The following is a 25,051-nucleotide window of genomic DNA, read 5'->3' as shown; positions in this document are numbered from 1 at the left end:
CCTTTATTTGCATTGAACTCACATTGAGTGCCATGCTTTGGTAGCTGGATATTCAGTGTTTATTTTCCATGTAAAACTTGGATTAACAGGATCACTTATTTTACTTTCCACGTGCTTTGAAGTTTGTGTCTCAATCCACAAAACCATTCATGATCAAGATTTTTCATAAACATGCACTCTAGGCACAACCCTCTTACTGAACCAAGGCTTAGCTCTTGCTGTGCGCATCCAGTTTGTTTTCATAAGCTTATCTTCCTGGAGCTTTCCTTTTACAGACCTTCAAAGAAGTTGGAACTTTGAACAGTAATACTTCACATTTTGTGGAGTTTTTTCATCTGTAGATTTCAATATGCTTGATGAAAAGTGGGCAGATCTCACCAGGTGCCACTCTGCAAAATGAAGACGCTGAAGAAGAAAGATTCAATTGACTGGAACAAAATTTATGCAGTGAGTCAGTGCTGAGAGCGGAACAGAACTCAGGTCTGTTGGCTCCTAGTGCCGCATCCCGTTGCGGGATCACAGCGTGGCTGAACCAGGAGCTGTCCTGAACAGCTTTCTGAACATTATGTTCTCATCTGCTGTCAGACAGGAAACAGAAATTTCATTTAAACAAAGAATTAACAATTGTGAAATGAAGCTCTCAGAGTCACTAGTTCCTATTTTCTTCCCATGCTGCTGAATTCCTGCTGTTATTTTCCCTCTCTGTAAAACAGGAGGATAGATTTCACCTACGTTGTTGGAAGCAGAGTTCCTACTTTATATCTGTACTGGATGGTGCAGGAGCTAAATATTCTTAGAGAGTTGTCAGAGCATGCATTTGCCTTTGTCTGGCAAGAAGAGCAGCATGATCTAAAGAAAGGATTTCAGAATGAAATCTTGAACTAATATTTCTCCATAAAAATGGAAGAAGTAGTGCTTCCTATGTATGTATAGAGGAAGGCACTAGAATAAGGCATCTCTACTTCCTTTGGACTATTTTAGAGTGAATTTACAGTTGCATACAGATTCTTCTTTCTTTGGTTCATCTGTAGAATGAAATTGCAGATTTTTGTCAGAGCAAGTACAGCAAGGACCATAAGTTGAAGATGAATAGGGAGTTAGAACTCGCTGCTTTTTTGGAGTGAAGTAAGAGGGGTTTCACTTAAAATGACATGCTGTTCTTGATGTTTCCGCAACTAAAACCAAAATAAAATAACCCAAGAGAATTAATTCTGACAGAATTTCTATACTGTAAATATTGTTGTTTGATTTTAATGTTTTTCTCAGTGTCCCTGAGAGAAAGAGACCCTCTTGCACTCTGACCCCTTACTCAGGGACTGTATCTTCTCTCAAGCCCACGCTTTGCTAGTTAAGGGACTTGCTCCAAACTGCTACTCAGACCAGGTCTGTCTTCTTTTTTTGTAGCAGCTTTCAAGCATCTGTGGTACATAGTCCAGCCCACGAAATTGTAGAGCAGTCTCCTCTGTCTCCTATCCAGCTATCAGCTCATTTCCTCTCTTCTTTCCCAGGAGAACCTGATGTCCATCCCGTCTCAGGGTCACCAGGCAGAGGGGAGTCTTGCCCAACTTGTTCCGTTGCCATCGTTGCCCCAGATATTAGCTGTTCTCCAAGGCCACCTTCTTTACTCTATCATTAGGCACACAGAATGAGGTAACTTGTCTTTCAGGCCATCTCTGCATACCCTAGGAGTGAGCCTGCTGTTAGACTGTTGGATAAAATCAATTTAACAAGTAAAGAGGTTAATCTTTTTCTCTCTGATCTTGGTCACAGTAGTTCTAGGTTCGGTTTTAAAAGCTGAACAGTCCAAGTCCTCTCAACAACTTAAACATGTGCCTGGAATTTCATTTTTATTTTTAAAGTAGATGGTCTTCTGTTAATGAAAGGAGCTCTATGTGTGCAAACCTGACTCAGCTGTGCTGTTTGTTCTGCCTTTACATTTCCCTCAGCTTGAGCAGTCACACTGAAAACTAAACTGGTGTTTGTACGTTTGTACAACAGATAAATTTAGCAGCTTCGCTTTTAAAGATCTTACTGTGGATGTCTGTGCTTCATAGGAAGCAACAAAGCTAGCAAGGTATGCTTTGTGTTAAAGGTATCTGCCTGCACTTGGAGTGAAGGGTTTGTATAAGCCTGCTTGTTATTATTTGGAGTTAAGTGGCTTCTGAAGAGGTTAAAAGCCACCACAGTGGCTACCTCGGCTGAGTGCCTGGGGGCTTGTGCTGTCCAGTTGGTGTGGTTGGCCTGCTCCCACTGCCCTCTGCTCAAACACTGTTAAGGCAGCTTTGTTGACAAAGCAGGGATGAATTGTCCCAAAGTCATTATTTGAGTGCAGTGACCCAAGGAAATGGAGGAACAGCTGCTGCCTGTTAAACAGCTTGTTTTTTTTTTCTCTAAGCTCTTAGGTAAGTGATTTGATTTTCTGGTTAGAAATCTTTTGTTCTTAGAGTAGCATTGGAATATTCTGTCCTAGTTACTCTTAGTTTTTGTAGCACCTTATAATTTTTATTTTTTTTTAAAGTTAAAGAAGCATGGAGATAGGAAGTCCTGGGGCAGCGATTTCTTCCCTTCTCAGTCTAGTAGCTACAGCTTGAGAATCTGTTTAACTTCATTTTTGTGTTGGAGAGAATGGAGAGGCAGACAGAGAGTGCCAGTTTACAAGATGTTTAGTGGATGCTCTCTGCAAGCTAGTTATTCTGCAGAATTTCTTCATGAAACCTCTAAAACATTGGAGAACACAGACCCTGCAGTACTTTGAGCCGTTGTGGAGACAGTTTTCTTATGTGCTTGTACTTCTGATTTTTAAGCTTTGGTTGGATGGTGGACAGTCAGCAGATGACAAAGATGTAAATGCTCCTTGACAGAGACTGGCATGCCTTTGATGGGAAGGTTTCTCTTAGAAATATCACTGGGGGGTGCTAAAGAAAGGGTGTTTCCCTTTTGCCATTAGTCTCTAGTCTGAGCAATCTTGCTCTGACCACAGTCTCTCCATAGCTTCCTTTTGGTTCCATGGATTCACACAGAAGTTATTCAGTGGGACCTCTTTTTTCTTTTTTTTCTTCTTCCTTCTGCCTCCAAGCTACACTGATGTGGGGGGCAGAAGGAAGGTGATTAAATTCCGATCTCCCCTTGTAGCACCAGCCTCCACTGAAGTTTTCCTAGAGAGAGAAAACTGAGTCTCTTTGTGCACAGTAGTCTTTGAATGTCAGATGGACTTAATCCAACTTATATTTGTAATGACTGAGTTTCTTCCTGCTTCCCATGTCCTCCTTATAAATGATAAAGCATTTTATGCAAAGTGAATTGCTGATTCTCAGCTATAAGTGCTGTCTCTGTTAAAAGCCTTAATTGCAGCAGGTATTAAATGAATCATAGTCTGTAAACTTTTCTGCTGTCTCCAGGCATGTTTCTTCCACTGGTGGTAGCAGCACTAATATGAGGAAAGAAAGTTGTGCAGTAGCCCGTACTGTGGACCAGTTGAAAACTCTTCAGAGCCATCGTTCCAGCTCATTTCATGTGCACTTAAATGTGTTTCCTGAAGTGGGGTTGAGGTTGCTCATTCTCTTCTCCTCACTTCACACGCCACTTGTTTCCTGAACTAGTGCATCTCTTCTGTCGTGAAAAGACAAACTTAAAAATAGACACAGCTATACATATCTCGTGGGAAGAGCTGGTTGTCTGTCTCTGCAGACCTGTAGCTCCTGTGGGAAACCAGGTAAGGGTGACTGAACCAACCATCTCCGTCTGAATCATGTGTTTGTAATACAGCAATAAAACAGTAATTTTCGAGGAGGCAAGTAGGAAATGGTAAGAGGAAGAATATAAGTGTGTAAAGTGACAAATCCCCAGGTTATGTCCTTATCTCCAGGGAAAATTAATCCTTCTCTAAGTTAAGGATGTTTTGTCTCTTCAATGGCAACTGAACAGAAGTAGTTAGTTGGCTGAATTCACTGATGTCTACATTAAGTAAAGAGTCTGGTATAATTAAGAAGGATGTGGCTTAAGAATGAATTTATTCAGAATGTCTAAACGCTCTCAAAGAAGAGAAGATGCTATATGTTTTCTAACCTATTATCAGACAGAGCTGCCTCAAGATGACTGTTAGGGAAGATGAAATGGATACCTGCATAGGCTTGACTATCCAAGGTTATGTTTGACAGCTGCCTTACTCTTTGTGTACTTTCCATGGTGTATGTAGTTTCATCAAAAGCAGTCTGCGGTGGTTGTTTTCAATGAATATACATTCCTAAAATGCACTGTGGGGCTGAGGTTTTTTTTCTATCCATCTGAAAACCATCAACCACTCAGTATAATTAACATCTTCTTTCAACAAAAATGAGTTTCCTAAGTAAATGTGTGTAATCTTCATGGATACCTCTGTGGTGTTGTGTATCTTGAATGTGGCAAGTACAATGTGTAATGGCAGAAATTCTCTCTACCACGTTGTAACGCCATTTTCTGGTGGATACGTAATGAATGGACTTTGTAAGGAACAGGCCAGCTCTTTGTTATGTTAGTCAGCAATTGGCCTGGGTGGAGAAATACTGACATCAAACCTTCTTGGTTTCTTGATATTTGAGGCATGCAGCCATACTCTGATTCACTTTTCTTTGGTTTGCAAGAAGGACTTGACAAACAGGGGAAACCAGCAGCAATATTGCAGTTGAGTATATCTCCAGTTCACAGGAGCTGTGCTACTTGTTGTTAAACTGGGTAAGGACATTGCCAGCACATGGGGAGAAGCAGAAGGGGAAACAAGTTTTGAAAATGCTTTAACTGGCTTGTATTCCCCTGTGCAGTGGCAAAGAAAAATTTCTCCTGTGAAATAGTTCTTAAAAGGCCAACCTGATCTTGTTTTGCTTTGTAGACCGGAGAGCTTGGTCTGCAAAATCAGCATTAGCTGGCATGCCAGGTTTAGAGCTTGCGTCCTGGTATATGAAAGGGTTAGTGGTTTTATTGTGACACAGTCATGTTTTTGAAAAGGTTCTCAAAAGACAGACTTACTCCTGCTTTCTGACTTATGCAGCTGTCTTAGGAGTGAATTAACCTGTACTGCAAATACGCAAGCACTGTGTGAAAAGAAGCAATTTCGAGAGAAATTGAGTGATAGAGCCCATATCAATTCCCCACAGCCTCCCACTGAAGTGCTGACTGCCACTGAAGATGGAGTTTATTATTTCTTGGCTCCTTTGTGCAGTATGATTTAAACTTGAAATTATGTTTGACCAAGGGCTTTTGTTGATCCAGGAAGCCATCTCAGCTGGGGAAGGTGTATTATTCTTTATTTCTTCAGACAACCAACCTGTCCCTCTGTGTGTGTTACTGGTGCCTTGCCTTTCTCTTTTTCAGTCTTCAGCTCCTCTGTTTCTCAGAGCAGTTGTGTTTCTTACCAAGAAGATAGGGATGGAGTTTTTGCTGGCCCTAAAGCCCATTGTGACAGCTTAGGTTGTAAGGCTTCACCATTTGGCTTTTCTCATCTGGGTTTTCCCCTATATTTTGGAAACCTTGGGGACATCGCCCTCTCACCCTTTTTTCTTCTGTTTGAGAGTTGTTACGGCATCTGATAGAGATGATGGAGATGTTACTCCCTTCTTATAATGAATGAGCACTTGTCCAATGTAGGGTCTCCAACATGCTGCATGGTGGAATACGAACACTGGCTCCTCAGTTCTTCAAATTTCTTATTGTAGCAGCAACGTAATCTTTATAGTTAATTTTCAAAGTTAACTTTTTCTATTTGTACTCACTAGTCCCCCCCTTTGTCAGGTTTTGTGAAATCTGCTGTAAAATTTTCAGTTATTTGATTAACTTAATAGTGAAGTTACATTTCTGCTGTTAAGTGTGTTGTTTTTGCAAGTCACTTCAAGTAGATTTATTTGGTAATGAAGTAAATTGGTTCAGCCACACCAGGCTGTCTCTTTTTCAAACAGATCTCAAAGCTACTGATGTGTAATAAAGTTAAGGTAGTTGTTCACTGTGTGCTGGACTCCTTATTGAGAGTGAGTAATGTCACCAGGAATTAGCAACCTCAACTTCAAATGTGGTATCTGCTGAAAAATAGATGCTCCTTCTAAAAGCTGGTTAATATGGGAGGTAGAGAATCAAATGTTGTTTCAACACCCACATTCTTCTTTCTGAATCACAGCCGTGGACCCTTGCTGCTAAGATAAGATTACATGATGTATTTACGCCACCACTGACCTGATAAAAGTGGCATGTTAGCCACGATGCTGATTTTTTGGTTTTAATCATCTTTGACATCAGAAATGTAGTTTGCTGTAATGAATTATGTCTATCCCCTTTCAGTACGTGCTGCAACTGTACCTACGATAGAGCCAGCATGCTTCAAAAAAACTAGTGTTTCAATATTCAGTTCTTCAGGGGAAAAACACAGTCTGCCTGAAGAACAAAAGCATTTTCCCTGGTCCTGGCACATTAAAGCTAAATTCCTCAGTCATTTGAGGAGTGGAAAGGGATGAAAATTAGTCTGCTTCTGGCTTACAGTGCCTGAATTCCATTCTGTGACCGTGTGAACAAGGGGCACTTATGCTTGGCTGCTTGATTAATTGGAGTCCAAAATACAGTCTAAAAGCTACAAATTAGTCTTTACTTTGCCTCTGTTAAATCAGGAAGAACAGACCTTGCAGAAGGGTGCGTGAAAGCATCCCACTGCTCGCATTGGAGTGCTGTTTCATTGCTCCACAGAAAGAACTGAAGCACCTGCTTTCTCTTTGCAGTGACTCCAGGCAGCAAGTCAGTGGTATAGGGGGATTTATAAGCTGTGCTCTGAATAACTGCCCTAGGTGACATTGCCCCTTTGTCTTCTCCCTCCTCGTGTACGAGGGATAGGTGGGCACGCTTGAAGATCGCAATAAATGCTGTAAACTAAAGGAGGAAATCATATTCTTGCTTCTCTGAACTCCTTTAGATCCCAAAATTTCCCTTTGCTACAAGACACTCAAATTTATCCACTGTCTAGTTAGGTCTGCATACAAGTATTTCTGTTTGGTTTTTTTTAATTGCCTCAAATTCTTTGCTTCTTGCTCATAGAAAAGTTAACAGCACTTTGTGGAGGTCTTAGTGTAGTATTTTATTGAAGCTCTTTTCAGACTGCAGAGAGATCAGAGAGGATTTTTCTGTTTGGGGATGTGGCAATCGTTGATGAAATAATGTATTTATTACTTCATTTCCTGAAATATTTCGGATCCAGACTTGAGACTGTTCAGGTGTGTACAAAGCGTGCCCTAGCAGGAAGCCCTGGCCATAGCAGCTCCTGCTGAGGGAGTGAGCTCATCCCTCCTCTCAGGGCATGCAGGTGAGGTATCTCCTCTAGGAAAAAATGCGGTGTTTGAGTAGACATCTTCTGTCTTCCCTGTCGCCCATCTTGCGCTGTCGATCATATTTGAGAGGAAAATCAGGAACCATCCCCAGGGCTGCTAATGTCAACATGCTGTGTCAAGGTTTGACCTTCCATAGGTTCTGTGTAGCCAGCCTTGGGTGTGATTTTTTTTATTTGTCTGTCCCACTCAGATGAGCACTACTGCACCTGCCTCTGGCTTGTTAAACACTTTGCTTTCTATGGCTCTAGGAGATCCTGAAAAGTGAACATGAAGAGCATATACTTCTATCTGAAGGAAAAAAGTGAATAGCAACAGCCCATATTAGCCCAGATATAGCTTGTGAAGTCCTTCTAATACTTACTGGTGCTTGAAATGCACCATCCTTTCGTGTAACTCCACTGAGGTGCACCCCTCTGCAATTTTACCTCCCTGTCTACTTGTGCAACTGCAATAAGATGAGACCAGACATGTAATTTCTGTGTTTCTGAGAGGACTGTTGCCTGCCTGTCAGACAGCCAGAGTTCTGCCTCAGACCTCGCTTCATCATGCTAAGGTTTGTGCATTCTCTGTTTAAGCCTGTTTAAGAATGACCCTGTGCTACTGCTGCTGTTCATAATGTTGTTTGACTAGTTTGTTAACGTTCCTGTTAGGGAGGCGAGAAAGTCTTTGGTTATGTCCTTTCAGCATTGGATTGAGAAAAAAGTATTGTAGCATTCCATGATGTTAGTTATGAATGCTGGTTCCTGAAAAACTAACATTGCCAAACAGCCTTTCTTTATTTCTTTGTTTGCATCCATGTTCTCTATTGAAAGAGAAGACAATAGATACCATAGATGTGTCAGGAAATTTCTTTGTTATACTGATGACAGCCTAATTCTATCTTTAGCCTTGTATTCTGATATTGCCAGGTCCAGCCCTTCCTTTATAAGGATGCGTATGACCTGGAGGAAGAGCTTTCTTAGCAAAAAGCTTGTCGTTTCCATTCTGCAACTGTCTCAGTTGATTGACACAAAGAGATTACTTCGCCTCACAAGTCAGCCTTGGGTTTCTGAGTGAAGGGACAAAACTGCCAAAAGCTAAGTATAAATAATGTGCTGATCATCCTGTGGAAACTGTGCCTGTGTGCGCTTTGTAAGTGTAAAGTAACGTATCCCTGTGTGAACGCGGGATAAACCACTGCACGGTACTGCAGGTTAAGAGAGTTCATGGAGCAGTTACTGCAGTGAACACGCAGTAACTCTACACCCTGGTGTCTTGTGGTCATTTTGGATATGACTTGCAATACTATGAAAGTGGGTATTCACCATGCAGTACAGCGTGTCTTGCTGTGTTATGAGCTGGCAGATAGAACCTTTCTGAACGTCCAGTCTTCCTCCAGCATTAGTAATACCTTCCACTGCTTTGAGTGTGATGGTGTCAGAAATCTGCAAGGGACCTTTTGCAATATATACAGCACAAGGCTCTCTGTTCCTAGGGTGCAAATACTCTTCCAAGTGACCAATACCTCAGGAACCTGGAGGCTTATTGGAATTTTTACTGCAGGTGCTTGCAGGAACATCTGACCTGAGGGCAAGTAAAACCTGTTCCCCTTCACCATGCATAGAGCTTCATCGCCTCCTCCCTTATACAGTACAAATCATCTGTGGTGTCTAAGCCACATTCTTTCCTCTTCCCAGGACAGTGTAAGTGATCCGCTGGACCAAGAAGCCAGTGGGAAAAGGAGAGAGGATTTCCTAGGGGAGTCTAGAAGTTAATGAGATTTTTAACCCTTAGGTCTGATAGGAGCTATGGCTTTCACAAATCTCTGATTTCTTGGGGCTTAGGGTCTCCTGTTACAGTAACTTGTGTCAACTTCATTAGTTTGAGAAATTTTTCTTATGTTTATTAGAAACAAAGCGTAAACCCCTCCTAATCCAGGGCAGGTATTTTCCAAGCAGATGAACGTTCTCCCAGGATACATGCATATACCCAGTCCTTTTTCTTTTGGTTTTGAAGTTACTTTGTTATGGTGTGTCAGTGAGCAAAAGCTAGTCAGGGGTGTTTGTTTCTCATTCCAAACCTGTCTCTTTCCTTTCTCTTGCTGTTAATGTTGTTTTCATCATTTCAGCATCCTTCTGCAAGTTTAAATACCCTTCCCCTGCTTGCCTTCCTTTCTGCTGCCCGAGTTAGGTTCTTCAAGCTTCTGCCTTCATTCATGAGATCTCAGCTGAGCTTTCCTCATCTACCCCTACCATCCACTTTCCTCTCATTGCCTCTTTTATGTACGTTGTCTACTCTTGATTCTGTGTTGTTCCTTGGTGCCTGTCCTTATCTAAAAATGTGCTAATTCTACAAAACAAAGCTATTAAGATTTATGGAGTCCTTCTGGGTTGCTCTGTACTCTTCTCGTATGTGCCTCTGGACTGTTAAGTTCAAGGCTGGGACGCTGTTTGCTGTTCTTTGCCTGGCGAGATTTGTATGCTCCCTGTGCTCATACATTAAGTGATCCTGAAAAGTGCTTTCAGGCTCTTACACAATAACTGTGGCAAATGTGCTCTGTGCTTGCAGGGAGGCTTGAGCCTCTTAAGTATAGAACCAAGAGTTCTCCAAACTGGAGTCAAATCAGATCCAGAGATGTGCCTAAAACCGTTTTTAGATGTGTGTCATGGTAGTAGGAGAGGGGGGGAATGTATCATTGTGGTAGAAGAGAAGCAGAATAGCACAGAGGAGGTGGGCTGCCTTTTAAGCAATTAAAGCCAGGTGGTAAATGTGGTCAGGAGCCTTTGGTCGCTTTCTGTAGTGTCTTTGCCTAATCCTAGCTTACTTACTCCATGTAAAGCTTAATTTCTGGGGTCTGGGTGTTGCTTATGGGACTAAAGTGGCGGTATGAGAGGAGAGAACCTTAACATGACATCAGCTTTCCACTGAGGTATTTAAAAAGCTAAATTTTTATTTTTTTTAATCCTGTGATGGGTCATCATTTAGAAACTAGTAAATATTTCTCATTATAAGAACAAACTTCCTTTTATAGTATCCACATGCTGCTCTTTTGACTGAATCCAGCACAGAGCTATTTCCTATTTCTAATTGTTCCCTCGCACTCAGCAGCTCTTGTGTGTTCGTACATGTGCTTGCTCTCTCTCATTTTCCTTCTCTCTCAGCTTTTTTGGCCTTGTTGATCTGTTATTGTGACTTTGGTGAGACAACTCCAGCTTTCAGCATTTTAATGGGCTGTGAGCAGAAACGATCAACGACTTCCTCTGCCTGTGAGACTGTGAGGTCATCAGCTGCTTTGGGTTGCTTTACCATCTGCTGCTGCTGTTGCTTTGGTGTATGTGGAAAGAATGTAAACAGTACTTTCCAGATGTTCTCGGGGCAGCTGGAGAGCCATAAATGGACTGTTTTGTTCAGGAATATTGCTAATCTATTTAGGAGATGGCAGTGAATAGTCATCAAAGCGTACAGCTCCAGTGCATGTCCTGAGCAGCGTGCTCTGTCAAGTGTATCGCAGTGGGTTATTGGAACAATTAGGTGATTTCGTAGCACGTTCAGGACTTGAGCTGGGGGATGAGCTACCTTTATACCCACTCTCCTTCCCTCTCTGACCCTTCCTTCTTACAGCTTCAACTTCTGAATGAAACACAGCAGCAGTGTCCTTCTCATCTCACACAAGGCGAATGCTGTTTTGTTCACCCAGAGTGCCCTCAAGTTGGAAGTTATCTCAACAGATGATGAGTGGAGAAAAGAAAGATGATCTAGTTTTTAAACTCTCAGTATAATATTTGGTGTAGTTGGAGCTACTGAATAAACATGGGGGTGTTTCAATATAGAGCAGGAATTTGGAAGACGGTGTCTCTCATGCCTCTCCAGGGCTGGAAAAAGCATCAAATCTCACCCGCTTGTGGCATATTCAAAAAACCTCTATTTAAGGGGGAGAAGCAGTCACTTCCTTCTTTAGGGGGTGTGTGTGTTTTTAATGCATTAATTAATTTTTATTGAGAGGTGGAAAAACTGATGTCAGAACTGCATTGCGGCTGGGCATGCAGGAGCAGAAGGTTGTAGGAAATAATACTGCTAACATCATAAGGGCAGTGAAAGTTTAACCATGGAGAGTTTAAAATAGCAAAGCTGAGCCTTATGGATATTAAAAGATATGACTGAATCAAATCAATGGTCTAATATTAAACTAGATTTTACTGTGGGAGTAGCAGACCTATTGAATTAATTTCTCTTGTGTATCTAGTGTCAAAGACTAGGTTTCTTGTCTCAAGGCCTTGATATCTGAGTTTGGTATTGTCACTTTCTGGCTATTGCACAGTGCGTACCACAAGGGGTAATGTAGGTTGTGTCTCACTGTGTTTTTGCCAAGTCTCTTTATTCAGGAGTTTGTAGAGCATCCTTTTCCTTTTACGGTGGTCTGTAAACTTGTCCAACATGACTTCTTCCCTGGCACCTCTCAGAGTTCAGATTGCACAGATCCATGACAGCAAGGCGGAGGGAGGTGGGCAGAAATCATTTGGAAACTGGATCCAAGAAGGAGTGTGGTGACATAATTGTACAAAAGAAAAAAGGTTTTTTTGTTTTGGTTTGGTTTTCCTTCTCGTACTCTTTTGCAAACTGAAAAAAAAAAAATTGTTGGAAAGCCGGATGGAAAAACTTCAGCATCATTCATCCCTGTTGGGGACATGAAATGAATTGAATTGTTCCACCTGTTTTATGGCTGTTGCTTTTCCTCTTTCAGGTTTGACATCTACAGGAAGGTGCCAAAAGACCTTACACAACCAACCTACACAGGGGCTATTAGTAAGTAAAACTCTTTTATGTCCTTGCATACCCCTGGTCTAAAATTAAAGATCTTTTGGCTTCTCTGTCTCCAGGGAATTTTTGTAAAGGGATATTTAAAACACTGAGAAGGGTACCGTTTGTTGCTGAGAAAGTTCATTTTGCTTAATCTGTCAGTTTGTACTAAATGACGGAGTAGTTTGCATGGATTCAGAATCTCAACACCAAAAAGTAGTAGAGATATAGTGGCATGAAAAGGAGCTCCTAAAAGCTAATGCTGAAATACCCACACTTCTAGCTACTGAAGTAGCTAGAGAGTTTTTTTGCTAGTGTCTTCCCTTGAACAGAAGCCATTTGTCTGCTTCAAACCCCCCCGATAACTGCAGATTTTGTTTTACCCTTGTCTGAGTAACAGTTGCATTCACAGTTAATGTACGTAGGTGTTTGGCTTGCTGAAGAGACTTAAGGAACCAAACTACTGCAAACAAAGAACCCAGATTCTGGGTCAGTAAGGAGGGGTGTAGGTGTAACGTGCATTGGGCAGTGGTGAGGATGATCTGGGAAACGTGTATTTCTTTCGCAGTGTGCTCAAGAGATTCCTCTGATGTTGTAAGTGGGACTAATGAGCAGAGATCTTATTTTGTTGTTATTTGTCATGCTTTTAAAGAAGAAAAGTTACTTTGTCAGAAACCATTGGTAGCGATCCACTCTCACTCCCATGTATCAATGCACAGACTTTGGCTGATATAAATCTCTTGCCTTGGGCTCCCTTTCCTTCCTTCCTCCTCCTCCTGAGGGAGGCTGTAGGCTGAGTAATGCAATTTGACACAGTTACATGCAGTGAGTACACTGTATGGAGTGGTAAACATTGATCAGGTTGATCCTGCCAGGCCTGCAATTAGATGCCTAATGCAGCTTTCCTGTTCACTGAACAGTGACTTCCTTTGATCGCGTCGCTGTGCTCCATTCATCCATTCTGTAGATGGGTCAGTAGCCTTGTATGTCATTGCTGACGTGAGTGATGTCATATCCCTTGGTGATAGCAGGCATCAAATGGAATTGAGTCAGTAGCAGTGAATCAATGGACACAAAGGAAAGCCCTTTGTGAGCCAAAGAAACTTCTCACTCTTTACTGTGAGGATGGTTGAAGACTGGAACAGGTTGCCCAGGGTGGCGTGGAGTCTTCATCTTTTGAGAAATTCAAAGCAACTGCACCCACCCCTGAGCAGTCTGCTTCAGCTGACCCTGCTTTGAGCAGGGGAGTTGGACAGAATGTTCTCCAGAGGTTCCTGTGAGCCCCAACTGTTCTGTGCTTCTGTGAAGATAGCATATTACTCTAAATATTTACTTACAGAGAGTGCTTGTCCTCTGGGTTCTCCTGAGCACTGAATTTCTTGTATGTTGTCTCCCTTTTAGGTTTGCTGAAACTGTGAACAAAAGGCTTGAATAAAACTGTTTGCTAATTTAGAGGCGTGTGAGATTTAGTGTTTTGAAAGAACGCTTTGAACTTGTTAGTGATCCTGACTTTTCTTCTGTTTTGGAAACTAAGAGTTCCCACACTATAACTGGGCTCCCTTTGAGAATTTGTCTTGTTATGAATCACCTGCAAAAGAATATGTTTTAGAAACATAAAAACCATCAAAGGCCATCTAGTGCTAGGCTTTCTGATCTGCAGTAAACAGCTCAAGTGATAAGTCTCTTGTGGGAAGGTTTAAACGCTGTGACTCTTACTTAAAATTATTAGCTGACTTATTTCTCTCTATTGTTATTTGCAGCTTCTCAGGCTTTGATTTTCTTCTCTAACTGGTTCTCCTTCTTTGTCAGTGTTTTTAGACACGCTGATAGAAGCTTTTGAACCACACAGGCAGCCAACACACTGTGGTGGCTTTGCATGTGAAGATCTTGTGTGCGGCTTTCCTAATAGGCTTTCTGTCTGACCAAGCCTGTGACTTGTAATTTGAAAGGCAATAATCTTGTGTTGTAGGAGGCCATGAATGAGACCAGCCCATTGCCATGCCAGTTTGAAGCCTGGGAACACTGCATGATTTCAAGATAAATGCAAGTCAGCTTGTAATAACACTGGGGGCTTGAGGGTAGGGGAGGGTTCTGCCTCTCAAGAAATCTTTTAGGGTCTAGTAAGTATGTGAAACGACTATGGCTGCAACTGTATTGTGGCTTTCTTTAAGTCCTTCAAGTTTCACAGAGCAGATGTAAAATAGACCAGAGTGGCCAACTATTAATTTAAGCCCTTCCCACATCACTTCTGCTGAAACCTTAGTTCAGTATCACTTCTGGTACTGAAGGCTTTCTGGAGTAGGAATGGGTTTACTGCAGGATTCCTATGGTTGCCTTTGGATCATTAAAAAGGCCTTTCTTGAGAAGTGTGAGGTTTATTAGGAAAGAAGGCATAGATCATATTACAGAAAAAAGGAGATGGAAAGTACCAGCTCTTCTTCTGACTACCAAGGGTGAGGTGGCCAGCCCCTTTTAGGAAAGAAGCAGATCAGAGAGAGTAAGTGTTGAGGGTGTTTGTATTTTGGTGGAGAAGAGCAGGCATTCTAGAACACAAGCAACTTCAGAAGCCACATGGAGGGTTATTGAGGCTTTCTGTCATATGTGGTTTTGTAATTTCAAAAGTCACAGTGAATGCAGCATGCAAGATACTTTAAATCTCCGTAACAACTCTTCTAGCTACTAAAAATTAGTAGGAATGAAAGAACCAAGAGCACTTCACTGCAGCTCACTGGAGTGAGGTTTGTATAGAGCACACCCACTGCTGTGGACTTCTCTGAGAAATGTGCAGAAGTTCGTAATTCCTTTTTCTCAATAAAAATCTTCCAAGGCAGTGTTGTGATCTCTGTGCCACACAGCCAGTCGTGCCATTGTTGTCCCTCTTCCACCAGATGCTTGTGCCAGTCTTTGCAGGCCTTCCCACCCCTGCCTAGCCGTTCTAACAGACCTGACTAACGCGGTGACCACTTGGCCATGTTTGGGTATGTAGGCAGCAGCAGCACATGCCCTGGCTGGCTGACAGTTGGCATCTGGCTGGACAGGAGCAGTCTGACTTCTGGAGAGTGGGGCCTGCGACTCGGACAGCTGCTGTAGCAATCCTGCTATTCAACAGTCAGTGTGGATGCATAGTTTACATGCACATGTTGTATGCACACATGGTAATGTTATCCAAAAATACTCTGTGTTGTTTAGAGGCTGGAGTTTTAAATACACATCAGGAAATATCAGAGTTATGATTCACATGGCATCTGTAACAAGACCCATTCCTTGCACTTTGTAGCACTTTGCTCCATTGAACAATAAATACTATTAATTTTATGCCTTAATATAGACATGGATCCACTTTCTCAGTCTGTATGATATGTTAAACACTTTGTTTTCATTCATTTATTGTGGGGTGGGGAAGAAGAGTCAGGAATGTGCATAGATGGGGTATGTATCAGAAGGGTGTATGTACAAAAAGGTTAGGTTGTCAAAGTTAGTGTAGGAAAAAAAGCTTGGGAGAATTTCCTGTCCTTTTGCAATTACTGATCAGCCAACAGCAGTTCCAATGTGTCTAACACCAGCAACTGTTTGATACATTGATTGTATTATCATATTAGAGTTTTAAGAAACCTTTTGTAGATGGTCCTTCGAGTTCTGTGGGAACATGGCAGTGCTCTTGCAGTTAAACTAAGGTCTATGCATGAATTGTTCTATTCTGTCTGATCCTAGCCTTTAATCTACTTCCCTAAGTATAATGCAGTTGTCAAATGTGGGTGGCAGGAACTGCACATTTGCATGGAAGCAAAGTAAAGGCCTTCACTATGAAATAAGTAGCTGAAGGACTGTGTGTAAATTCTTACGCTGGGAACACCGTGTGTGCCTGCAGCTCCATGCTAAGGAGAGGAGCTCTGGTTCTGTGTTTGAAAAAGCATTGGCTCAAGAGACGGTTTAACGCATAAGACTTTCACATAAATCTCATGCCAAAGACACTCCTCTGCCCCAGAAATGTGCGTGTGCAGGAAGAGTTTAACACAACAGCAGCCATGCTAGCTAGGTCCGTGCAAACGTCCATGTAGCCCAATATCTTCTTGCCAGGAGTGGTCAGCAGCAGATGCCTGAGAAAGAGCATGAGGACAGGTTAAATGCATTGCCAGTCTTCGGTCAGTTGGCAGTTCTGAACTTCTTGAGCTAGAGGTGGTTCCTTTGTGTTTGGTAGTCCTCAATGTATTTTTTTTCTTCAGGGCATGTCTGATGCCTTTTTGAAATCTTATAGACTTTTTTTTTTTTAAAGCATCTCCAACATTCATAGCCAAGAATTTCAAGAATTTAGTTAGATGTTGTATAAAGGAAAACTTCTTGTTTTTAATCTCCTTCTTCCCTCCCATTCCCATGCTGGAAGAGAGTGAGCAGTTGTTCCCCATTCATCTCCTTCAGGCTGCTTGGTGATTCTATACACCCCTCTCACACCTACCCTCAATAATCTCTTTTATATAGTGACTGCGTAGTTTGAAGACTGACAAAAGCATTGAGGAGCTTTCAAAGTCAGTCCCTGCCAGGTGTTTAAGAATGTTCTTATAGGATTTTTTTTAGGTACAGGTTAGTGGAATTTTACTGTACTGTATTTGGTATTTTCACAAGCCTTTACTGCAGGAGTCAGATTGGAAGGTGGACCTGAGGGAGCAAGTAACTTTGTATGCTGGAAAAAGGGATGATCATTTAGTGATGGAAATGGCAGAGAAGAAAGCTAAAAATTTGGAAGAGAGAGAAAGCTCCAGGAAGGAATTCACAGTTAGTAGTACCAGGCTTGCATAGAAGTGCTGGAGAGCAGAGAGGTCTCGCTGACACTGTGGAAAGCATTTACAGGATAATAACAAGCAGAGAGGAATGTGGGAAGCAATTAAAGAAGAAAGGGTCGTCTCATCTCTATGTCAGATGCTCTCCCCTTTATACTGCCAGAGATCAGAGATCTTGTCTTTCTGCTGTTCGGTGATTAACAGTAAGTAACACTGGATGGACTGGTCTTGTGCCTAGGTTGCTTTTTTGGTCCTTCTACGTAGGTGTGTATGTTCCCATAAGAATGTACTGCTGTGCTTTAAGCAGACCTTTCTCCTCCTCTACACTGTGTGGTGCAGTGTCCCAGTGGCTTAGTTGGGTTACAGCAACACTGTTCTTCTATGTCTTGACTGCCAAGACTTGGAAGCAACTTTGTGACCATCTGAGGTTCCTCTTTAGAGATTAATATCCCCTCTTGCTTCCCATTTTCTTACTGGCATTTGACTTTGTTTTTTTTCCTTTTTATCTTGGTTTTTTTTCATCCTAGCTACTGGATTTTTTGGCATCTCTTTTCCCTTGCACTCTTCAGAGGGTCAGTATATTAATCCAGTGTTGAATTGACTCTGATGAGGAAGGGGAAGCAACGCATTTCTCTTTCCTCAGAGCTATAAACTGACTAATCTGAAGAATGAGGCACAAGGCTTTAGGTCACTCTAGGGTCTGTCTTGGTATTTACCTTAAGTACCTCCTCTTTCCTTCCCTTGCCTCTCACATTCTCTGTCATGGGAGTTTGGACAGGCGTAATTGTATGATAAAATTGCTCCCCAGCCAGTTGTTGTTTGTTGCTTGCATACCCGAAGGAATGGGTATTCAAGCTGTATAGGTCATGTGGAATAAAGCTGAAGAACAGGGTTTTTCTTATGTATTTCTCAATCCTAGTTAGCGGCTGCGGTAAAGTGGTCGTTTCCAAAGAACGCTTGGTCATTGTAACTTTGCTGTGATCGAGAGGTAAAGCCAGATTGTACTCCTGTTGTCATAGCCCTGGAATAGCGTGCCATTTGCTGGTTTACTCCTTTGTATAGCAATTCATAGTGAACATGGGTATTTTACTTAATACAAATGCACATTGCAGCCCTATCTCCTCAAGTGGGCACATCCTTGTCTACTCCAATCATCCCTACTGAACAGAGTTTACAGCTGTCCTTCCTTCCAGCCCCTCCTGTGTGGGTTGAGGACTGTGTCACTGCTGCATGAATGCGCTGTATAATGTTTCGAATAGTTTCCTGATGAAGAGTAACCAGTAATATGCCAGTTAGTTTGGGTTCTCTCCTTTTACCTCTAGGTTGGCATTCTTAGAAAAGACGTGGGACTTGTTGCCCAGGTACTTCACGTTTACTTCACTGGGAATTTTTCCTCTCTGAAGAGTCAATATATCAGCAAAGGGAGAAATTAGAGAAGTATCAGGCGTTGACTCGACTAGTTTCCTATCGCCATGTATCTGCTCTACCAGCTCTATCTAGTGGGTAGTGCAGACTGTAAGATGACTTAAACATAGCCTTAAAACATGACAAAGAACCAAAACGTCTCCTGATCACAAATGCTGCATAGCTGTATGCTTTTGAATCAAAGAGGTGTTGATTCTTTTTCCTTTCTGAAGGTTTTAGTAGTAATAAAATTACCTTTGGAGCAAGAGCTCCAAAGAAATCATATTCTCAGCTTTGTCGAGAAAGAGCTGGTGTACCAACATTGTCTGCTGGAGATGGACAATGCAGGAGCCCTGGGGAAATGGAAATCATGATGAAAAAGTTGGTCTAAAGATTAAGATACCCAGCAGGATGTTGGGTATTGTCATGCCATGGAAGTCACTGCTCTGAAGGCCTCGTCTGCGTCATTGTCTCTAAAGAATGTTAGTTCTCAAGTGTATCTGGGTGGCATATCCATGGGGGAATAATATGTCCATGTGAAAGCAGTTTATGTCTTTGTTAGAGATATGAAACTAACCTCTTCTCTCTTGCCTCTTTTTCCAGTCTCCGTCTGCTGCTGTCTCTTCATACTATTTCTCTTCCTGTCTGAGCTCACTGGATTCATAGCCACTGAAATGTAAGTAAAAACCCTGTTTTCCTTTGTTTGAATGATGTGTATGTATGATTCTTTACAGCTTTACTCTGTTACCTTGAAAAAATATGGCTATAATTTCGCTAGGTCAATTAGTTGTCTAATGAGTTTTGGATTCTTTTTTGTTGACTCCAAATTCTCAGTCAGTCATTGAGCTTTTTAATTTACTCAAGTATGAGAGGCAGACTTTGGTTCTACAACACTCCTGTTAAGGAAAACTGTTCCAGACCTGCTTGATCCTTTATCAGTTGTATACTGGATTTTCTCTGTTGAGCGCAGGGGGTATTTTTCATCATATCAAAAGCTTCTGACCCTTTTCAGTTCTCTGGAGATGAGATGTAAGATAGCATGAATACTTAGAAGATCAGTGCCAGCCAGTTGCAGTTTCCCTCTTCCTCCTTGTTGGTTTCTTCTCTTCATCTGAGATTTTTTCCCCCCTCTTCTCCTGAATAGGCACTTTCCTCTATACTTGTTTGATTAAAAGTGATTCTCAAAAACTAGTGTGTTTTTCATCAGTGGTACAGTATGTTTAAATGTGTGGTGCCTGCTGCTTGAATCCTTGTGGTCTGTGCTCTGAGACTGTGGGGTCCCTTTGCAGATGCAGTGGGATCTCTAACAAGACGTTTTCTTTTCCCTGTGCTTCCCTGTGTGTAAATGGGTATCACATTCTGCCAGTCTTCACTGGATGTTTTTGGAGGTGATTTCTGGAAAAATAAATTGCATAAAATATGAATTATCAAGATTAAACTAATAAGGTCAGAGCTGAATCTCTGCTATGTGCAGACAGCTTTACTCATGTGTGAGTTTTATCTTCTTTCCTATCTGTTGAGCCTTACTTGGAAACTTAGTTGACAGGTTTTGTGCCTGGTAAACTGTTTGGGACCTTACTTTGAGCAAAACGGAAATAATTTCTGCTTTTAAAAAAATGCTCATTGAACAAGTATTTTAGTTAATCATGTTTTGGGTGTTTTTTCCCCTGTTCTCATGCTCCTCCTGCCTTGAAGTAAACTTTTCTTAGTAGCTATTAACACAGGTGCCTTTGTTTTGGGTTCTAGGAAACATTTTCCATCATCCTGCTGATGTGGCAGTGAGCTCACCAGGCTGTGATGCACAGTTCCTGGATAGTTAAGAAGGGTGGAACTTCTGTCAGACTTAGGTGATGGTCCTGATAGCAACAGGTGTCACTGCTGAGCAAAAAAACTCTGAAATGTGTTGAACTCATGAGTTGTACTGAGATTGACCATGCTTTATGTGGCTTCTGATAACCATGTCACTTATTCATTATTTTTATGCAGCTTTGACTTGGGTCAAGAGTATAATTTCAAGAATAATATTAACCTTGAGTAATGTTTAACCTCAAGACAGTAGTGTAATCTAGCTCTAGGCAATTTTTTATGCCCATTGCATGTTTGCTTAAGAGATGGTGTCTTAGGTGTCTTACTCACTCGCTGTTTCTTTGAATTCAATTCTCTCCTTTTGCTTGTAAAATACTCATGTTACCTTATCAGCCCACTTCTCTCAGGAGCTGAGTTGTCATGGTTTTCTTGTTTTAAAATACAGAGAAAAAGGTAGGCAAATTGCTTCAAGCAAAATAGTACTTTTTCTTGCTCTCTTCTTGATCTCATTCTGTCATCTGGTTTTCTTTTTTCTTTAGTTAATGCCTTACCAGAGCAATCAATCATATAGAACCATACAATGGTTTGGGTTGGAAGGGACCTATTTTAATCCAGTTATTTGAATGCACGTTCCTCTATGTAGTGGTAGTTTCCTGACTAAAGATTTCTTTTTGAATAGCAAAATTGTATGATTCTCTGAGGCCTCTTCATGCCTTTTTCTTAACAAGATGATGCATTTTCTGCACGGATATTAGAGATGCTGTAAGTTCCTGCATGCTCATTAAAACCTCAGAGAGATGGTAAACTGCCTTTCCTAGCAGGAACTGTGTGGAGATGTCATGGAAGAGACTGAGACGAATGCAGGAAACTGATTCGTCATGGACTGTCCAACACAATAGCTTGCAGAGGATGAAAACCACCTTCTGATGAGTTACAAGTTGTTAAAATCTCTCTTGTTGGGAACAGATCACCCACAGCATTTGTGAAAAGGCTTCCCTGTAACAGCGGAAATACTTCAGAAAGTCACATAACAAAGTGCTTCCCTGTTCAGCAGCTTCTAAAGTAAAAGTAAACTTTTCTTTTCCATTTCTTACTCATTGCTTTCTCTTCTGGGAAACCTAGTACCTTAAAAGTGTTCAAAACCTCTTGTGCTTCCGTTTGATGTGTGTATTACTGGCAGCGTGTTGCAAGGCAGTGTAGTCCCATCATTCAGAATAGGGATGCAGAAGTGTGGAGTTCTACATGATGTGGAACAAACAATATGAGAACTCTGCCACCATTTAAACTGGGTGGTAGCAAATAGCAGGGGAGGTATCTCACAAAGGTATTTTGAGCCTGTTTGCCCATGTATCAAATAGTTTTGAAGCTGTGGAAGATTTCTTGTGTGCAAACTGTTCAGTTCCCATCATCTTTGGGTTTGTTTTGTATTAGGAGTCTCCTGCAGCTTGAGTCTCTCCCAGCTTGAAGTTTCATAGTGTCTACTGGGACCTGAATGATAAACCAGAGTGTGCACTTACATAGGGTGAGCTTTCCTGCTTTGCCAGTGCCGGCTTCGCTATGAGGCAGCATCCGTCTTTCACCTCTTGTGTCATATTTCCCTTAAAGCCGTTGTGCGCTCGACAAAGCTGGATTGCATGGGGATAGCTGCATATTGTTGATGTCAAGGTGAAATCAAGAGCAGTTGGCCTGGTGCCTTACATCAGAGACGTCCCATGCTCGCTGATGTGGACTCATGCTTACCTCATAGCCCTATTATGCCGAGTAATTGTGCGTGGTGTGCGTGCACTGACAGCCTGCTTCAGGGCAAGTCAGCAGTGACCTCAACAACCATGGTAGCCGCAGGATTAACTGTCTAAACTCACCAGCAGGAGGTTTCTTTTGGTATCTGCGTCTGAAGTGAGAGGTTGATGTGGTTTGCTGAACTCATGCTGCACCATGAGAAAATAAGGTGTGCTCCATGCCGTGCTAAGTCCTAAGACTTGCTAGCTTCTACCCGCTGTCGCGCTTTCTTCTACATTCACGTGATCGTAGCAACTCAAATTCCTGGTATTACTAGAAATCTCAGTTTGGTGACTCTTGCCCAACTTCCAAGCTGGTTTTCCTTGACCAGTCCATTGTCTGAGTGTTTATAGTCTCGACTGCTACAGACCTGCCTGGGTGGCAGACAGCCAAGAAATTACACCCTCACCTTGAGGATAACAGCCATGACACCAAAACCAAACAGATGACCCATGTGGGGAAGGTGGCATGCATCGTATTAGCTATCATAAGTCATGTGAGCGTTTCTAATGAGCACAGAGATTGTGTCTGGGTATGGGAGCCAAATTAAGGCTCTATGTGCATTGCAGCGGGCATGCAGGAACTTCGTGTGGCATAGGGAATGCACTATAAATGAACGTCCTATTTTGCGGCTGACTAGCTTCCTGTATAGATGAGCCCTGAGTAGAGAACTCTTGGTTTCTCATCTTCTGGATTTATTGTGTGGCTCTAACAGGCAGCCCTCTGGGCAGCCGCGAAGGAAATAAAAGCTTGTTTCTGAGGTGGGGCTGCATCCTTTTCAGGAAAAGCGCAGTGAAGGGCTGGTGAGGGAAGAGATTTTTCTTTCTTTACTCAGCCACAACCCATCATTGTAGTTAAGGGGAGGGTTTAACTCTGGAGATCAAGGATTTGATCTTTTTTTTTTTAATGTTGCCTTTTTTTTTAAAGTTTTTTGGTTTGTTTTCTGTTCCAGCTGGGAGTGACTTAAGACCTAGTCCAGAACAAGAACTTAGATTGACCTCCTCAATTCTGTAAAAGACAGATAAAGAAAAGGAGGTCCATGCTTCATATTTGAACCTCTGCGAAATTAGTATCAAATACTATTCTCCCACTGAGCAAATGACTCAAATGGCTGAAGAAATGAAGCTAAAGTGTTAAATGTGTCTGGTATTTCCTGGGCAGGATCGGTAGTAGGTTAAGAGTTGAGAGTAGATTGAGGGCTAGGAATTGCTTGGCATACCTTTAGCAGCCTTCCTCATTCATCGTACTGTTATGTTGCAAATCAAGAACGTAGAAATCACCTATCTCTTTTCTAATTAACTCAGCTCAGCGATAGAAGCTAATAGCTGGCAAGATGATAATCTTGCAGTTTTATCACCGTAATTAGGTCATGAATTATATTCTGTAGGATCAATAAGAGTTTTCCAAGTATTCTATCATAAAGGAGGAAATATGTAATTAACTAATCCAGCCTGCCTTGCACTGGGAGGCAGGGGAAGGGGCAAGAGGGTACGAATGTAATACTTGTGGTATGAATGTAGCTGCTCAACAGTAATTGCCACAGCAAACTGTAGAAACTAACAGATCATTCCTGCTAGTGTTCTCTTTTTCTTTCTTTTTTTTTAGTGTAGTGACAGGCAAAGACAGTCTGGAGTGACAGATTTGCCACTTGGAAGGCTGTGCCCCTCTGCAAGGCATATAATTATTAAGCAGAATATCTTTAATAAAAATATTACCTTTGCATAAAAACATAAACCATGAGCAGTGTCCAAATAATTTGCTCATTTAAGGTGACCAGACCACTCACTGGCAGCACCTGCTTGCTTCAGTCTTTATGAAAAATAAGATTCTATGAAAAATACCTTGGCTAGTCTGTGAATATCATGCAGCCCTGCTCCCCTGCTGTGGCCACATCATGTGCAGCACAACATGACCATTCATGCAAGCTGTCATGTACCATGAATGTGGGAGGACACAAAACACCAGGAGCTTCCAAGACCAATATTTCTTCTTTGCACTGGATTCGTTTGCATGCGCAAGACTGATCCTGCAGTGAAGCAGAATTGTTGTCATACCTGTCTTCAGAGTTTTTTAGTCCTTTAGCTCTCCAAGGCACATGGAATGTATCTTGTGGTTCTCGGCCGATGAAAATATCTCATAACAAGCTGCAGGTAAGCAGCAGAGTGTGATCCTGGTGCAACACGAGTTCCTTCTGCTGTAAATTCAGAGGGTAAGCCATCTGCGTGGGGGTGCAATGCTACAACTCTCTTGTTCTGCCACTAAGCTGGGGATGCAACTCCAACTCCACCAGCTCATCCAGTTGAGGCAGATGAAATGCTGGTGCAAACTAGATCACTGTAGGGAATACAGCCTAGTAGTCAGAGGGGTATGTGAGTTATAATCTTGCTCTTGCTGTGGACTAACCTTGAGAGAGACGCTTTTCTGTAGAAGGATGTAATACTTAGCTGACTACCTCTCAGGGGTGCTAAGAAGCTTAATTAATGTTTGCGTAGTAACTTGGAGATTACCTAATAAAAGGTGTTATATATTTGTGAACTGTTGTTGTGCTGTTTGTCCTAATGTACGTGTGTGGGTTAGCAGGAAGCGGAAGGTCGTGTCATGATGTCATTTGCAATTTCTGACTCAAATCTACGTTGACATCTTTCATACCCATCTTCTTCCTGCCTCCTGGAGAACTCTAATTCCTTCCTCTGTAGGACAGTGTTTTCTGTGCTTCACAGCTGAGCCAAATCTGGGATGAAGACCTTCTCAATGAAGAGCTGGTTGAGATTTAGTGCACAGAAGGAAGATTACAATTAGCAGAGCAAGAGAGGTGCACAATTTATTATGTGGTAGAGGATTTGCTGACCTGCTTTGTATTTCCTTGCACAAATTGAGAAGATGGGTTGTTTGTCCTAAGTTGGGTTTTTTCAGGTCTGGCATAACTGAAAAGATGGTAGTGCAGGAATCTTCAGATGGTTGCATTTCTGAAAGGTGGTTTATTAGAGCTGAAATGGTAAGTGGAGCCAAGAGAGTTTGCCTTAGAAAGTCTTTTGACAAACTTTGGGCTCCCTCAAGTAAGAATAATTATTTTCCCTCTTAGGCCTAAACCAGAGAGTGCCTCCTGGGAGTTGAAGGACAAGGTAAAATGCAGCTTGCTGGAATAAGTGGTTGTGTTTTCTGTATGGCTGGTGA

General features: G+C 41.9%; 1 protein-coding gene across 2 annotated transcripts in view; it reads left to right on the top strand.

Annotated features, from left to right (window-relative positions):
• The window catches only part of ERGIC1 (endoplasmic reticulum-golgi intermediate compartment 1), a 58,298-nt gene that overhangs the window by 9,923 nt on the left and 23,324 nt on the right, over positions 1–25,051 (top strand). For both annotated transcript variants that reach the window (XM_069869248.1, XM_069869247.1), the window contains exons 2-3: positions 12,058–12,119; positions 18,896–18,968. In XM_069869248.1, coding sequence (XP_069725349.1) covers positions 12,058–12,119; positions 18,896–18,968 — 135 coding nt within the window. The remainder of the gene's footprint in view (positions 1–12,057; positions 12,120–18,895; positions 18,969–25,051) is intronic.

Source organism: Phaenicophaeus curvirostris, chromosome 15, assembly GCF_032191515.1.
Source record: "Phaenicophaeus curvirostris isolate KB17595 chromosome 15, BPBGC_Pcur_1.0, whole genome shotgun sequence".
Taxonomy (NCBI): domain Eukaryota; kingdom Metazoa; phylum Chordata; class Aves; order Cuculiformes; family Cuculidae; genus Phaenicophaeus; species Phaenicophaeus curvirostris.
The sequence above is the reverse complement of the archived record's forward strand: the minus strand, read 5'-3'. Positions and strand labels throughout refer to the sequence as shown.